The sequence below is a fragment of the Dipodomys ordii genome, unplaced genomic scaffold, assembly GCF_000151885.1.
Source record: "Dipodomys ordii isolate 6190 unplaced genomic scaffold, Dord_2.0 Scaffold285, whole genome shotgun sequence".
Lineage (NCBI taxonomy): Eukaryota > Metazoa > Chordata > Mammalia > Rodentia > Heteromyidae > Dipodomys > Dipodomys ordii.
The window spans coordinates 587136-605466 of NW_012267501.1; the positions used below are offsets into that span (position 1 = coordinate 587136).

The 18331-nt window shown below is 38.8% G+C and overlaps 1 protein-coding gene across 1 annotated transcript in view; it reads left to right on the forward strand.

Moving 5' to 3' along the window:
• Tmem209 (transmembrane protein 209) overlaps positions 1 to 18331 on the forward strand; it is a 35625-nt gene that overhangs the window by 8783 nt on the left and 8511 nt on the right. Inside the window, exons 6-11 of the mRNA XM_013036413.1 lie at positions 6364 to 6385; positions 6972 to 7147; positions 7725 to 7796; positions 10924 to 11020; positions 13248 to 13373; positions 16857 to 16954. Of these exons, the coding sequence (XP_012891867.1) occupies positions 6364 to 6385; positions 6972 to 7147; positions 7725 to 7796; positions 10924 to 11020; positions 13248 to 13373; positions 16857 to 16954 (591 nt within the window). The remainder of the gene's footprint in view (positions 1 to 6363; positions 6386 to 6971; positions 7148 to 7724; positions 7797 to 10923; positions 11021 to 13247; positions 13374 to 16856; positions 16955 to 18331) is intronic.

Genomic DNA, 18331 nt, shown 5'->3' on the forward strand with positions numbered 1-18331 from the left:
AATTTAGCACATTGGCAGGGAATAGTGTGAGGGGTTGTTTTTGTCTTTTATGACAACGCTTTTCATTTTGAAGAGGCTAGGCTATTTAGTAAATTTGGATTTGTCTGATGATTTTCTCATATTAGATTCAAACTATTCTTTTTCTGACAGAAATACAACTTTTATGTCATGTCTCTTTTAGTATATCACAGCAGGAAATAAATGATACCATTTTGTCCCTTTATTGATGACATAAAAGAGATCACTTGGTCAAGGTGATGGCATGCAGGGTTTTTTTCATAACAGCTTTCTTTAGGCCAGAAATGTATCTGAGTAAGGTACTTCTTAGTATATACAGGCTTGGGGAAGGGGGAGGGGTCAGTCCTTAGCACTGTGAGGGTACCTGAAGCCTTCCCCCAGTGATTGGTCAGTAAGTTTGTTTGCTTGGGTTAATACAGTGACAGTTGCCCAATGACCTTCTAGTACTTCAATTTGTAAGTACATTTAGTAGTTTGACTTTCTTCTCCAAAGAACAAGCTTCTTTATATCTCTCAGCCCAGTTTCTTTTAGCCATTTTGGACTCATGGCCTGTTCTTTTTTTAGCTCACTTTTTTTCATAGTTTGTTTGGATTTAGTTCTTTTCAAATATTTTTCAATATTTTAAAACAGTTCTTTTGGGCTTGGAAGATGGCTCAGTGGTAGAGCACTTGCCTTGCAATGCCTGAGGCCCTGGGTTTGATTCCTCGGCACCACATAAGCAAAATGAAAAAAAAGCTGGAAGTGACACTATGGCTCAAGTGGTAGAGCTCTAGTCTTGAGCTGAAGAGCTGAGGAACAGCGCCCAGGCTAAGAGTTCAGGCCCCACAACCAGACCCAAAAAAAAAACAAAAAAAAAACAGTTCTTTTATTTTTCATTCCTTTTTCTGCTTCTGTGACTTTAAGCCAACTTGCTAACAGTTATCTAAAGTTCTTGGAGGCTAAACGTTGACACATTTGTCTTGGAGACTTGTAGATTTGTGTGATTTTTTTATTTGTTTTGGTAAACAGACTTCGATTTCTGTAGAGTTTCGTCAGTGCTTTGTGTGTTCTTGGCAGCTGTGGAAGCTTTGTTTCAGCCCAGCCATTCATATTTGCCCAAGGAATATCATTGACCTTGAGGTAGCTTAAGTAATTTTTAGGCTTGAATATTGGGACCTTACAATGTAGTATAATTACAGACTCTAAACCCAACCCCATGTGAAGATTAATTTATACCTCTAAAATCTCAGAAGAAATAAAAATAAACACTAAAATCCCAGAATTTAGTGGATTTTAATTTTTTTTTAATGTCTCAGTAGTCCAAGATAGATAAGCTTCCTTTAACCCCAAATGCCAGTGGGAAGATAGTTTTTTTTGCCAGGTGCCCAGTGGCTCATGTCTCTAATCCTAGCTACTCAGGAGGCTGAGATTAGAGAATCACAGTTCAAAGCCAGCCTGGCCAGGAATGACCAGAAAACTGGAAATGGCGCTATGGCTCAAGTGATAGAGTGCTAGTCTTGAGCTGAAGGGCTGAGGGACAATGCCCAGGTCCAGAGTTCAATACCCACAACCAACCAAAAAAAGAAAAATAAAAAGAAAAAAAGATACATTTTTTTCTCTCTTATAAGAATGTTGCCCTATGCCGGGCGCCGGTGGCTTGCGGGTGGCTCACGCCTGTAATCCTAGCTACTGAGGAGGCTGAGATCTGAGGATCACGGTTCAAAGCTAGCCTGGGCAGAAAAGTCTGTGAGACTCTTATCTCCAATAAACCACTAGAAAACTGGAAGTGGCGCTGTGGCTCAAGCAGTAGAGTGCTAGTGTTGAGCTGAAGAGCACAGGGACAGCGCCGAGGCCCAGAGTTCAAGCCCCACAACCGACAAAAAAAAAAAAAAAGAATGTTGCCCTTTGCTGAAAGAAAGGAAATAATGTGACTCTACCTTTCCTGAACTCAAATCCTTATCTCTAGTTGTCTGTTTCTGGGGTAGCTTTGAACCCCAATCCTCAGATCTCAGCCTCCTGAGTAGTTAGGATTACAGGCGTGCTCTGCCTGTACCAGCTATCTCCATTATCACTTTAGATCTAGATTCTACACAGGAGCAAAAAAAAAAAAAAAAGTGATAATTGACTTTTTGCACTCAGCTTCCTGCTCAACATGATGATTTTCCTTTTTTTTTTTTTTTGTCAGCTATGGGGCTTGAACTCAGGGGCTGGTCGCTGTCCTTGAGCTTTTTTACTTAAAGCTAGCACTCTACTACTTTGAGCTACAGCTCTACTTCCATTTGTGAGTGGTTAATTGGAGATAAGAGTCTCACAGGGACTTTTCTGCCTGAGCTGGCTTGCGACAGTGATCCTCAGATCTCAGCCTCCTGAGTAGCTAGATGTGAGCCACCAATGCCCAGCTTCCATTCACTTTCTGACAAGTAATAAAAGTTCATTCTTCCTTATGGATGCACATTCCTCCATAGTGTGTACATACCTCATTTCAAGTTTATTGATACATCAGTTCTTGGGCACATAGGTTGATTCCACAGCTTAGTTATTGTGAACAGGGAGGACTACAATAAGAGGTATGCAGGTAACTCTCATATGTTGATTATACTCTGTCAAATATATGCCCAAAAGTGGCATAGCAGCATCATAAGGTAGATCTATTGTATTTTTTTGTTGTTTTTTTATGAACTTCTATACCATTTTCCATGGTGATTGCACCAACTTTACATTCTCACTGTCAATGTATGATGGTTCCTTTTTCCTATATCCTTGACAACATTTGTGGTTAGTGGTTTAGGATGAGATGGAATCTCATTTTAGTTTTCATTTGTATTTCCTTTATGGCTAAAGATGTAGAATGCACCAGTTTACATTCCCACTGTCAATGTATGATGATTCCTTTTTCCTATATCCTTGCCAATATTTGTTGTTATTGGTTTGGATGAGATGGAATCTCATTTTAGTTTTCATTTGTATTTGCTTACTGCCTAATGATGTAGAACAGTGCTCCATGCACTTATTAGCCATTTGTAGTTTTTCTGAGAACTGATAGTCCAATTGATTTGTCTATTTAATTAAGTTAGTTTTTTTACTGTTTAATTTTTTTAGCTCTTTGTATATTCTATATTAATCCTTTATACATTGAATAGCTGGTGAAAGTTTTCTTCCAATCTGTCTAGTATATTTGATTCTATACTTGTTTATTCTGTTTTTCGGTTTTGTCTTCTGGTTTTTGGTTTTTTGCCAGCCCTGGGGCTTGAACTCAGTGCCTAGGCTCAGTCCTTGAGCTTCTTTTTCTCAAGGCTAGCACTCTATCATTTGAGCCACAGCTCCACTTTTGGCCTTTTCTGTTTATGTAATACTGAGGAACTGAACCCATGGCACATTCCCAGCCCCAGACTTGTTTCTTTTGATATACAGAGGCTTTTCAATTTGGTGCAGTCCCATTTTTGTCAATTGTTGGTCTAATTTTTTTGTACGATTTCTTGTACAATTACTAGTAATTGCATATATCTATATATCTTACAATGTTTTCCTTATATTTTCCTGTAGTAATTTCAAAGTTTCAGATCTTACACTAAGATCTCTGATGCATTTTTTTGGGGGGGGGTCTGGTCACGGGGCCTGAACTCTGGGCTTGGGCACTGTCCCTCAGCTCTTCAGCTCAAGACTAGTGCTCTACCACTTGAGCCACAGCGCCACTTCCGGCTTTTTTCTTTTTGTTTATGTGGTGCTGAGGAATCGAACCCAGGGCCTCGAGCCTGCAAGGCAAGTGCTCTACCACTGAGCCACCTTCCCAGCCCGCTGATGCGTTTTGAACTGGTCTTTGTATAATAGGAGAAATAGGAGTCTATCCAGGTTTGGTCTTTTTTTTTTTTTTTTTGCCAGTCCTGAGGCTTGAACTCAGGGTCTGAGCACTGTCTTTGAGCTTCTTTTGCTCAAGGCTAGCATGCTACTACTTGAGCCACAGTGCCACTTCCGGCTTTTTCTGTTTTGTGGTATTGAGCATTCGAACCCAGGGTTTCATGCATGCTAGCTAGGCAAACACTCTGCCACTAAGCCACATTCCCAGCCCAGCCAGGTTCAGTCTTATTGTATGTAAATTGCTTGTTTTCCTAGCACCATTTGAAAAGGCTGAAGACTGTCTTTTCTCCAATGTATATTTTTGGCTCCCTTGTCAAAATTCAGATGGCTGTAGCTATATATGTATATTTCTGGGTCTTCCTGTTCCATTGGGCTTCATATCTTCTTTTTGTGCTAGTACCAAGTTGTTTTTGTTATTATGGCTCTGTATTACAATTTGGAGTCAGGTATTATGATAACTCCAGTGTTCCCCCCCCCAATGATTTTGGTATTCAAAGTCTTTATGTTTCCATATAAACTTAAAGGATTAATTATTTTTATTTCTGCAAAGAATTTCTGGGATTTTGGCAACCTGTAAGTTGCTTTCAGTGGTTTAGCTATTGTCACTATATGAATTCTGCCAATCCACAAACATAAGGGGTTTATCTACCTTCTGGTGCCTTCAGTTTCTTTAAGGTTTTACTGTTTTTATTGCAGAGGTTTTCTTCACGTCCTTAGATAAGTTTATTAGTAGGTGGGTTTTTACTTGTTTTAAGGATACTGGGAATGGAATTGTTTTCCTGATTTATTTCTCAGCCTGTTTATTGTTGGCATATAGAAAAGCTACTGATTTTTGTGTGTTGTTTATATCCTGTTACAGTACTGAAATTTTTTTTAATCACATTTAGGAGAGTTTTTGGTGACTCTTTAGAGTCTTTAAATATAGGACCACACCGTCTGCAAATAGGCATAATTTGATCCCTTTCCTATTTGAATCCCTTTTATTTCCTTGCTCTGGCTAGAAATTCTAGTACTATATTGAGTCTTTTTCTTGACTTTAGAAGAAATGATTTCTGATTTTCCTAGTTAAGTGTCACATTGGTATGTGTTTGTCAGAGCCTTTATTTTGTTGAAATGTGTTTCTTCTTAGTCCTAATATATTGTTGTATTGGAGTTTGAACTCAGGGTCTCTATGAAACAAGTGCTCCTTGTTTACTTTTGTTACTTTTCTAATAGTGTCTCACTGTTTTGACCGTGTTGGCCTAGTTGGCAGTCTTCCTATTTGTGTTCTCCCACATAGCTGGGATGTCCAGCACTCAGTTTTTAATTGAGTTGAAATGGAGTCTTTTGAACGGTTTGCTCTAGTTGGCCTTGAGCCATGTTCTTCTTGATCTCAGCCTCCTAAGTACCTAGGATTATAGGTGAGAGCCACCATTCCTTGCCTAGGAAATCATTTCTTCTTTTTTTTTTTGTTTTGTCGGTCGTGGGGCTTGAACTCTGGGCCTGGGTGCTGTCCCTCAGCTCTTCAGCTCAAGGCGAGCGCTCTACCACTTGAGCTACAGCGCCACTTCCGGTTTTCTAGTGGTTTACTGGGGATAGGAGTCTCACGGTCTCTCCTGCCCAGGCTGGCTTTGAACCACGATCCTCAGATCTCAGCCTCCTGAGTAGCTAGGATTACAGGCGTGAGCCACCAGCGCCTGGTTCCTAATTATTATTTCTTCCTGTCGGTTTTGGGTTTGGCTTGTAGCTTTGTTTTTTGTTTTTTTTGTTTTTGTGTTTTTTTTAGATCTCTCTGAAAAAATATTTATATTGTTTTATATATAGTCATTCCTTTTTTTTCTTCTTCTTTTTTTTACCAGTCCTGGGGCTTGAACTCAGGGCCTAGGCACTATCCCTGAGCTTCTTATGCTCAAGGCTAGCACTCTACCACTTGAGCCACAGTACTACTTCCGGCTTTTTCTGTTTATGTGGTACTGCAGAATTGAACCAGGACTTCATGTGTGCTAGGCAAGCACTCTGCCACTAAGCCATCTCCCCAACCCCTATAGTCATTCCTTTTAAGAACTAGTTTGGGGGCTGGGAAGGTGGCTCATTGGTAGAGTGCTTGCCTTTCATTCATGAGGCCCTGGGTTCCATTCTTCAGCACCACATAAGCAGAAAAAGCCGGAAGTGGCTTGGGGCTCAAGTGGTAGAGTGCTAGCCCTGTGCTGAAGAGCTGAGGGACAGCGCCCAGGCCCAGAGTTCAGGCTCCAAAACTGACAAAGAACTAGTTTTTATTTGTGATTTTTAATCAGTTAATATTTCTGATATCTGTTAAACTCTGAAAAAAAATACCCTTCATAAGTATAATTTTTATTCCTTATTTAATATTCAGGCATTGTACTATATGCTAGTAGGAAAAATAATCCCTTATCCCCAAGGAACTCAGATTCTCTTTGGGAAGTGAGACAAAGTATAATCTTTTTTTTTCAAGTAAAATTGTAATTTTATTTCCATTTTATATAAAAGCTGTTATTAATGAATTTATTCCAGATAAACTATAATCTCAAGTGTGGTAAGTATCCTGGTAGAGATTTTCATAGAAGTAGATTCCTAAATGTCAATTTTGTGTTTCCTAAAAGTAACTATAAATTTAGAAGTGTAAAGTGCAGATAGCTTTTTAATCAACAGGATTTACTACAGGCTAGTAAACAAAACACATTACTGCAGCCCATAGCCCAGCAAGAAGTCAATTAACAGGAGATTATATTTATTCCATTCAGCAGGAGCCTCTGAAAATTCAGGCAGGCAACTTGCTTAGCCTACTTAGTTCCAGAAGAAATGTATTTGTTTCTCACTGAATCATTTAAAAGTCTTAGGGAATGAACCAACTTAATTTTATCACAAAAATAAACAGATACATTTAACCATTTTAGGACTCTTTAATTCATACTACTATAAAAGTCTTCTAAATTTTTCACATAAGGAATCTATGCTCTTGCTAAAGAGAAGATAATGTTGGAGAGGAGGCAGATGGTGAGGGATATCTTCTGATTCCTTGAATGATGCTGTCTCAGCCCTAGGAAACCCAGTGTCTATGGGTTACTGCTAGTTGCAAAACTTACTACTGCAGACTAAAACTGTTTATTTCATAATTGTAGGGAGCCCAGATTCTACATCTCCATCTACCAGCCCAACTTTCTGGAACTACAGTCGTTCTGTGGGGGATTATGCACAAACTTTGAAGAAGTTTCAGTATCAGCTTGCCTGTAGGTCTCAGGCCCCATCTGCTAACAAAGATGAAGCAGATCTCAGTTCTAAACAAGCTGCAGAAGAGGTAAATGGAAAATAATTTTAGAAATAATATTGGTAATTTTCAGTTTGCTAGAAAGTAGTCTACCCTTGGAATATTTTTTTCTATAATATCCATGTGTACTGGATAGAAATACCAATCTGATATGATTGACAGTGGAAAGGCTTCTGACTTAATTTTGGGCACCTAAATATACTGTATCATATATTTTCTTTATGATACATAATTTAATATTAGTGCCCTTCCTAAAATATTTTTCTACATTCATAGGAAGGTTTCTAAGTATCAAATAATACTTGTATAAACAGATTTGTCTTTAAAATATATTTGGAATAAAATATTTGGTAATATGTAGCTTTGCTAGTTTAATACTAAATACGGAATTTTAATTTGTTTTAAAAACGAAAAACAATCATTAAACCTTTAGATGCAAGAAACTTTTTAAAAGATGTGTCCATGTATGAATACTAAGTGGGTAATAAGACTGTTTTTTGAACTTTTTTTTTCCAACTTCATCAAATATTTCTGAGGATGTGGGAAGAATGATGATTTCTATGCAGATTTTTCTCACTCTTCATTTAAAAACATATATTTTTAATAGGTTTGGGCAAGAGTGACTATGAATAGACAACTTCTTGATCACATGGATTCATGGACAGCTAAGTTTAGAAATGTAAGTGGGTGCCATTGTTCTGGACAATCTTAGTGCCTCATAATATGAAAAATATATTATTCAACTGTTACTTGGAGTTGTTGGTTGGTTAGATAGTATATATGTCCATTTTCATGGAATTGTTTATTCCTTACATGTTTACTAAACAAGTGCATTTAGAGAAGAATTATTCAAATCTTCTTCCCTTCCCCAATTTTTCAATTTTATTTTCCAAAGAGCTTTTCTGTCAGAATCTGTTATGTAACAAAAATTATAAAAGAAACAAACAGGGGTCCTGGCCCTAACAAACCTTTTTTTTTGTTTCTGTTTTTGTTTTTATTACCATATTATAAGTTGTACCATCTCTGTCACTCTCCTCTTCTTAAAACAATGTTAACAGGTTTTCTAGTTCTGTTTTCATACGTGCAATTAAATGTATTTATCCTCCTTTCCCTTCTTTCTTAGCCTTCCTCTCCCTCTGTGCCCATCCTCAATCAGAGCCAATTTTACTTTACTTACCTTTGACCTGGAGGTCACAGAAAGGTGGCTCGTGCCCATGTTTTCAATCCTGCCTGTTCTCTACTCCCTGTAGCACCCATATGTCCCAGACTCTACAGGCATATTGGCTTCTTCCTCCACTAATTGTGGTTATTGCTGTTTCTACTGCTTTATCCTCCAACCCCATTTGTCCATTTTGAATGAAATTAGAGCTACATTGTCTTCACTTATTATAATTTTATTTATTTACTTTTGGGGTACTGGTCCTGGGGCTTAAACTAAGGGCCTGGGCACTGTCCCTGGGCTTCTTTTGCTCCAGACAAAAAAAATGAAGCCAGAGCTTCATTTCCAACTTTTGGGAGGATAGTTTATTGGAGAGAAGAGTCTCACAGACTTTTTTCTACCTGGTCTGATTTTGAACCTCTATCTTCAAATCTCAGCCTCCTGAGTAGCTAGGATTACAGATGTGAGCTACCCACCAACACCTGGCTACTTACTATAATTTTAATAAGATATTGAAAGGGAAAGGTAACTGGCCAGGTATAATGGCACATACCTGTAATTGTAGTACTCAAGAGGCTAAGACAAGAAGATCTTGAGTTCAAAGCCAAAAAATTTAATTAAAAGTAAAAAAATTTTACCTGTAGTCCCAGCTACTCAAAAAGCTACAGCAGGAAGATTACTTGAGCCCAGGAATAAAGGTTTTAGTCCAATTCTAGAACTATTCAGTCAGAATTTTGGTTCAGGAGTCATAATTACTTTGCTGGATATCTTAGTTTTGTCACAGCCAGCATAGCTGGCAAATAGGTTGCATGTAATACATGTTAAATGAACGAGATAATAGCCTGAAGCTGTATGCTGCTTTACTTCCAATTATAAATGAATCTAAGAATTCTAATGTGTATTTAAAATACAAAAACTTGTCACTGCTATTAGTTACTTGCAAACACAGTTCCTCATCTGAATTCCTTAGAATACTGTGTTTTTAAATAGAGTACTTTGGATTTGTTGGGGTATTTTTAACTAGTATTCAGAAGCTTGAGTCTAACTCAGTAGAGGGCTTTTACAACATGTACAAGAACCTGGGTTTCATCACAAAACAAAACAACAAACAATAACAAAGAGGCTTTGTGCACTTTTATTTCATTTTATTTTATTTTTAGTCGGTCATGGGGCTTGAACTCTGGGCCTGGGCACTGTCCCTCGGCTCTTCACCTCAAAGTGAGCACTCTACCTCTTCAGCCACAGTGCCACTTCTGGTTTTCTGGTGGTTAGTTGGAGATAAGAGTCTAACGGACTTTCCTGCCCGGGCTGGCTTTGAACCGTAATCCTCAGATCTCAGCCTCCTGAATAGCTAGGATTACAGGTGTGAGCCTCTGGCATCTGGCTACACACATATATTTTAATTGAAACTATTTTGCTTTTTAATGACTCTAACCTCAGATCTCAGCCACCTAAGAAGCATAATTACAAACCGATAGAAACTATGTTAATAAATGTGTATAATTACCCTATAAATAAAACAAAATTATCTTTTATCTAAGAATAATAATTATAGAAAACAATTTAATATTATCTGAAAGTTTAGTATTTAGAAAAAAATCAATCATATAATTTTATTTATTTATTTTTATTTTTGGGGGGGGGTCCAGTCATGGGGCCTGAACTCTGGGCCTGGGTGCTGTCCCTCAGCTCTTCACCTCAAGGCTAGCACTCTACCACTTGAGCCACAGTGCCACTTCCGGCTTTTTTCTTTTTGCTTATGTGGTGTTGAGGAATCGAACCCAGGGCCTCATGCATGCAAGGCAAGTGTTCTACCACTGAGCCACCATCCCAGCCCTTATTTATTTATTTTTGGTTGGTGATGGGACTTGAACTCTGGGCCTGGGTGCTGTCCCTGAACACTTCAGCTCAAGGTGAGCACTCTTCCACTTGAGCCACAATGCTACTTCTGGTTTTGTGGTGGTTAATTGGACATAAGAATTTCACGGACTTGGAAGTGGCACTCTAGTTCAAGTGGTAGAGAGCTCACCTTGAGCTGAAGAGCTCAGGGACAGCGCTTAGGCCCAGAGTTCAAGCCCCACAATTGACCAAAAAAAAGACAATATTTTTGGGCTGGGAAGGTGGCTCAGTGGTAGAGTGCTTCCCTTGCATGCCTGAGGCCCTAGGTTCGATTCCTCAGCACCACATAAGGAAAAAGCTGGAAGTGGAGCTGTGGCTCAAGTGGTAGAGCGCTAGCCTTGAGCTGAAGAGCTGAGGGACAGTGCCCAGGCCCAGAGTTTAGGCCCATGACCGGACCCCCCCCCCAAAAAAAAAAAAAAAAAAAGAATTTCACAGACTTTCCTGCCCAGCTGGCTTTAAACCAGGATCCTCAGATTTCAGTTTTCCTGAGTAGCTAGTATTACAGGTGTGAGCCACTGGTGCCCAGCAAGCATACAATTTTAAAACATAGCTTAGTTAATTTGTACTCTAATAACATTTATTTAACTCAAGACTTCAGGTGATTGCCATTTTTATTCTGTTTTACTATATTTTACAATGCTACTAATATTCAAATGTAAGAGTAAAAAAATGTTCTTAGAGTTACTTGTAAAAGTACTTGAGAAGTGCTTTGGAACTATGAATACAGAATACCTCCTTTTCTTCCTAGTGGATCAATGAGACAATACTAGTGCCACTTGTACAAGAGATTGAGTCTGTCAGCACCCAGATGAGACGAATGGGCTGTCCAGAGCTACAGATAGGAGGTATGTGACATAGAACCCAGCGCTTGATGATTTTCAGTAAAGCACCAAGTGGAAAGAATCTCCTTCTATTGGGCTGTTTAACAGCTTCCTTTGTTATCTTCAGGTAAAGAAGAAAACTAAATAAAATATACTTAGTGTGTTTTAGATATACCAGCTTGAACTGTAAATTACCTACCATAAAGTTTGCTATTAACGTGTACAGCCCAGAGTTGCTTGTACAACTGTTGATTCTAAAACATTTCATCACCCAAAACAAGAAACTTCAAGCCCTTCAGCAGGTCTCTCACTGCCAGCCTGTGTCATACCAATCTGATTTTTATCATACACAAAACAGGTAGGCATGTTTTGTGTATGTCAGATAAATGATACCATTCAGTCTGTTGTCCTTTATTACTGACCTTTTTTACTTAAAATTAGTATTTTTGAGATTTTTTTCATATAACATTTATATGTACTTTTTATTTATTTAATTTATTTATTTTTGCTGGTTCTGGGGCTTAAACTAAGGACCTGGGTGCTATTGCTGAGCTTCTTTTTGCTGAAGGCTGAAGCTTTATCACTTGAGCCATAGCCCTGCTTCTAGCTTTTTGGTGATTAATTGGAGAGTCTCACAGACTTTCCTGCCAGGCTGGCTTCAAACCATGATCCTCAGATCTCAGCTAGGATTACAGGCATGAGCTACTAGCACCCAGTTACAGCATTACTTTTATGGGTAGATTGTATTTTTTTTATATTTGTCACATATATATATATATATATATATGTATGTGTGTGTGTGTATATATATATATATATATATATATATATATATATATATAAAACAGATTTCTATTGCCTGGAGTTTAAGGAGGTTTTTTTTTTTTTTCTGTTGCTAATAATATGAATGTCTGAGTATCTACATTTCTGTATACATTATTATTTCCTTAGGATAACTTCTTATAGAATTGCTTGACAAACAAAAATATTTTGCCGGGTGCCAGTGGCTCATGCCTGTAATTCTAGCTACTAAGGAGGCTAACATCTGAGGATTGAGGTTCAAAGCCAGCCCGGGCAAGAAAGTCTGTGAGACTGTTATCTCCAATTAACCACCAGAAAACCAGAAGTGGTAGAGCGCTAGCCTTGAGCTGAAGAGCTAAGGGACAGCTCCCGGGCCCAGAGTTCAAGCCCCACAACTAAAAACTCTGTGTGTGTGCGCGCGTGCGTGTGTGTGCGTGCGTGCGTGTGTGTGCGTGCGTGCGTGTATTAAAGCTTTTAATGCACACTCCCTTCAATGGGTTTGCACTATTTACTCTAGCTGTTATATCACTTGTAAAAATACCTTTTTGTTGTTGTCATTGTCTGCTGGTTATAGGGCTGGCTTGAACTCAGGGCCAGGCATTGTCTCTGAGCTTTTATGCTCAAGGCTAGCACTTTGAGCCACAGCTCTACTTCTAGTTTTCTCATTGAAGATGAGAGTCTCATGGATTTTCCTGTCCTGGTTGGCTTCAAACCATGATCCTTAGATCTCAGCTTCCTGAGTAGCTAGGATTACAGGCATGAGCCAACCAGTCCCTAGCTCTGAAAATATTTTTTCTACACTGGGTATAGTTCAGGGGCACAGACCTGTGATCCTAGGCCTTGTGATTTCAAGGCTGTCATAAATCCTCTTATCCTGACATAATGGGCAACTTGTAACTAAAGTTATTTTGAAACCTGTTTAGTGTATCTTTTTATACAGGTAGCATAAAAACCTTGTATTTTAGTTGTTGATTTGCCAACATGGATTTCATTGCTTTTTAAAAGTGTGTATGTAAGTAAATCTGACTGAAATAATAAACTAAGGTGAAGTAGATAATGAAATTAAGATAAACTGTTATGGCTTTTATTTACTCTTTCAACAACTGTTGTGTACTTACCATGTACTGATTCAATTCTAGGCATTGGTGAAAAGATTTACAGGAGAATGGCCCAATCCTTGCTTTCATTGAACTACAGTCTCATAGTTAAGAGAGTAAAGGGGAAGCAAGCGGTTAGTGCTGAGGAAAATGCAGAGGGATTCTATAACTCGTGTACAGGAGAAGGTTGAACTCTGACTAGAAGTGTCTGGGTGGGAGGGTCTTGCTGGTTGTGTAAAGACCCAAAGGGCAGTGAGGAGCCAGCTATTTGAACACATGAAAAAGAGCATTTTAGATTGTTTTAGAGACCTTCATGAAGAATAATCTGTGTTCTCTGTGTTTTATTTTAACAGAAGCTAGTATTACTAGCTTGAAGCAAGCTGCCCTGGTCAAAGCCCCTCTCATTCCCACTCTGAATACGATTGTGCAATATCTAGATTTAACACCAAATCAGGAATATTTGTTTGAAAGGATCAAAGGTAACTGTCTGCAGGGGGGAAAGGAAAAGCTTTTTCATGACATTGGGATTTTACAAATGAAAAAAAATGACAAGCGAAACTGGGGGGGGAGGGATTAGAATTGGTTCAAGTACTTGCCTAGCACAAATAAAAATCTTATAAAAATACTGATTTAATTATGATTATATATTTTGTAAATATATAGGATTTAAGGTTCTACTTGAACAAATTTTTAGATCCTCTGTTTGCACTATCCAAAGAAAATCCCTAGAGGCTGAGTGCTTATAGCTCGTGGTATAGCCCACTGATCACACAGCCGAGATTGGGAGGATCACAGCTCAAGGATAGCCCAAGCAAAAAATGTGAGATGACCCCCATGTCAACAGAAAAGGCTGGGTATGGTAGTAGACACCTGTTATCCCAGTTGCAGCAAGAAATATATATAGGATTGCCATCCAAACTGGTCCAGGCAAAAACAAGATCTTATTTCTTTTTTTTTTTTCCACTATTCCCTGTGACTTTTTATTTTAATTTTTTATTGTAAAGATACTATACAGAGGGTTACAGTTACATGAGCAAGGTAGTGAGTACACTTCCTATTGAGCATTGTTACCCCCTCCATTGTTTTCCCCCTACCATCCCTTCCCTCCCTACCTTCCCCAAGGTTCTTTTTTTTTTTTTTTTTTTTTGGTTGGCCGTGGGGCTTTAACTCTGGGCCTGGGCGCTGTCCCTCAGCCCTTCAGCTCAAGGGGAGCGCTCTACCACTTGAGCTACAGCGCCACTTCCGGTTTTCTGGTAGTTTATTGGAGATAGGAGTCTCAAGGTCTCTCCTGCCCGGGCTGGCTTTGAACCGCGATCCTCAGATCTCAGCCTCCTAAGTAGCTAGGATTACAAGCGTGAGCCACTGGCACCTGGCTCTTTTTTTTTTTTATTGTGATTAAGTGATTACATAATTTCCCAAATTTCACAGTATTGTGGAATAATTCTAACTTTCCTGGAGCAAATTGTCTATCACAGTCTATAACCTATAACAATGTACACATATACACCATACATGTGACAAAATCTTATTTCAAAAAACAAAAAATGGGCACTGGTAGCTCACACCTAGAATTCTAGCTACTCAAGAGACAGAGATCTGAAATTGTGGATTTGATGCTAGTCTGGATAGACAAATCAGAGAGAATCTTATCTCCCAGCTAACCAGCAAAACAGCCAGAAGTAGAAATGTGACTCAAATGGTAGAGTACCAGCCATGAGTGAAAAAAACTTCCTAGGAACATGAGCTCAGGACCCCTTGATCAAGCCCAGTACAGACACCACAAAACAAATACAAACAGCTTTGACTGTATTAAAATTAGTAATTTTGTTCAGTGTAGGAAACTTATATGTGAGCTAAACAGATTCAGGTGAATATTTTATTTTCTGCTTAGACTACCAAGAATAGGAGTCACCTGTTCTTGGTATAATAATATCAGTATGATAATCTGATTCTTTCAATTTCTATTATTCCTGTTTAGTATGCTACTTGTTTATATTTCTATTTTATTATGGTTTGGGTGGAGATGTGGGTCTTCTAAGGAGACTAACCTGAATCAGAAGTTCAGCCTCTGACACTTATACCCTCTCTTTTCCTCTCACAATGCATTGTTAGAATTCTTTCTACCTTCATAAAATGTTCTCAAGCAAGTTTTAAAAATAGTATCTCAGTATGCATTTTTATACATCTTCAATTTGAAAATGTTAAGTTCTCTCCCTTTACCTCCTAGGTTTCGATTGGTATTCAGAAATAAATATTTTTCATGACTTTCTAAAAACTTGTCACATAGAATTTCAAACCATGCACAAGCCAAGCACTGGAGGCTCACTCCTGTAATCTTAGCTACTCAGGATGCTGAGATCTGAGGATCACAGTTGGAAGTCATCCAGGGCTAGAAGTGTCTAATTAACCACCAGAAAACTGGAAGTAGAGCTGTGGCTTAAAATGGCAGAGCACTGGCCTTGGGCGAAAAAGCTCAGAGACAGTCCTCAGGCACTGAGTTCAAGCCCCCAAACCAACTCCTTTCCCCACCCCCCTCTCCATCCTCCACCCCCATCCTCAAAAAAACAAAAAAAAGGCACAAAACTCGACAAAATAGTGTTCGCAACCTTCTTGGGTGTAAATCCAGTACTAACATCATCCTGTAGTCCCTGAGCTGCCCTGGCCATATTCCTAGCCCTGTCTACCTCCTCCCATCATTATCTATTCATCAGTAACAATTCCCTGTATGTCTCTAAAGGACAAAGCCTTTAAAAATACTATCATACAGCTATACCTCATAATATCACTATTACACCTAATATTCTTGTGATTCTTGTGTGTGTGCGTGTGTGCCAGTACTAGGGTTTGAACTCAAGGCTTAACTCTCTTGCTTGGCATTTTCCTTTCAAAGCTGGTACTCAGTCACTTGAGCTATACCTCCTGTATTGTCTTTTTGCTGGTTAATTTGGAGATAAGAATCTCCCAGATTTTCCCCCAACCTGGATTTGCACTGTAAGCCTCAGATCTCAGTCTTCTGAGTAGCTAAAATTACAGGTATGAGCCACCAATGCCAGTACTCAGCTTGCTTGCTTGCTTTTTTTCAGTCCTTTGCTTTAATTTTGTTTTTCAGATAGGTTCTCTTGCAGGTTCTCCTGCCTGGGTCATCCTTGAACTATGATCTTCATGGTCTGTTTCCCTTGTAGTTGGTATGACAGTTGTATACTACCAAACCTGGCTTAATGGTTGAGATGGAGTCACACTAAGTTTCTGCCCCCCTGGCATAATCTTCCTGATCTCTGCCTCTAAGTAGCTGTAATTAAAGTTTGAGCTAGCGCTCTTAGCTGTCTTGTGTTTTGATTGTGTTTTTAAGATAATATACTTTGTTCTAGGTACACACCTATAATCTCAGTACCTGGAGACTTGACCCAAGTGCTGGTGGCTTGTGCCTATAACCCTAGCTAGTCAAGAGGCTAAAATCTGGAAGATCATGATTGAAAGCCAGTCTGGGAGAAAAATCCATGAGACTCCATTTCTAGACTAACCAGAAAAAAGCACAGGTGAAGGTGTTAGCAAGCTGAGCAAGCACAAGGCCCTGAGTTCAAGGGCAGATGGGAGTAGAGATTGTTTAGAGAGATCCTGTCTTAAAAAAGGAACAATTAGGCTGGGAAGGTGGCTCAGTGGTAGAGTGCTTGCCTCGCATGCATGAGGCCCTGGGTTTGATTCCTCAGTACCACCTAAGCAGAGAAAAGCTGAAGTGGCGCTATGGCTCAAGTGGTAGGACACTAGCCTTGAGCTGAAGAGCTGAGGGACAGCGCCCAGACCCAGAGTTCAGCCCTCACAACCAACAATATAAATAAATATTCATTTTTAAGAATGAACAATTACTTTAATGTTACAAATAATTACAATTAATTTCCTACCCTTTTTTTAAAATGCTATCTTTATACATGTTTAGCTTTATAAGTTTTACCTTTGTTGTACAGAGCTTTCTCAAGGAGGCTGTATGAGCTCATTTCGATGGAACAGAGGTGGCGACTTCAAAGGACGCAAGTGGGATACAGACCTGCCCACTGACTCTGCTGTAAGCCCACACTTGTGTGCTATTTTAATATTTTTGGCTTTTTGTGTTTTCATTTTTCATTGTATGAGTATTAGACTTTAGAAACTTAACAAAAAACAGGTAGTGATTAAATTAAATCTGATTAAATTTAATTAGATTCTCTGATTAAATCAGAGAATCTTTTGTTCTGAAATCCTCCCAGTCTCAGGAAAGGTGGTTACCTGTAAATCACTTGCTGGCTTTAAAAGACATTGATGTGGAGGAAATAAGAAGGGGAAGCAATTCTATTGTTACTGTTGGTTTTGTGTTATTAACTTAACATTTTGTTCTAATTGATCACCTGAGGCAAGCAGTTCATCTCATCATTTATGAAGTAAATAAGAACAGGAAAAAAAGGAATTTAGAAAAGAAGATAGAAATAATTTAGTAGTAAAATCATCTCTTTTTTTTATTGTAAAGATACTGTACAGAGGGGTTACCATTACATGAGTAAGGTAATGAGTACATTTTCTAGCAAGCATTGTTATCCCTTCCTTTGTTTTTCCCCTACTGTCTCTTCCCTATCCACCTCTCCAACTCCTCACTTCTTCCCCTCCTCCCCCAAGTTGTAAAGTTCATTTTCAACATAGTGTCTTGTACATCTCATTGTTACAATGGTTCAACCTGAATCCTTGTTTCAGTGTTTTGTTATTTCCCTCCCCTTTCCCAAATTAGACAAATGTATATACAAGATGCAGGGCACCAGAATCAAATACAGTGACAACAGGAGTTATACCAATGGGGGAAGAAAAAAATATGAAATGCAACACAAATTTGCATGTCATCCTTCCTCAGGGGCCATGCTAATCTCTGTATCATTCCAATTTTAGTATATATGCTGCTGAAAATGACCACAGTTAACCTAATCACTCATGCAAACTTTTTTTTTGTCTGTCATGAGTCTTGAGTCATCGGGCTTTAGCTGGAGGACTGGGTGCTGTCCTTGAACTCTTTTGATGAAGGCTAGCGCAGGCTTCAAACCACCAACCTCAGATCTTAGCCTCCTGAATAGCTAGGATTATAGGCAGTGAGCCACTAGCACCCAGCAATACTTATTTTTTTTTTACATTTTAATCATACTATATGTAAAATTATATATATTACTTTTGTAATATTCAAGTATTTTTTTCATTCTTGCATACTATTATTTAACTATCCTTATTGGTCCTAAAAGCTTGTGGGGAAGGGTTTTTTTTTCTCCATATTGCATATGGGCAGGGAATAATAATGATACATACTTCTTTCTATTTAAGATTATCAGTTGGGGGCTGGGAAGGTGGCTCAGTGGTAGAGCGCTTGCCTTGCATGCAAGAGGCCCTGGGTTCGATTCCTCAGCATCACATAAGCAAAAAGAAAAAA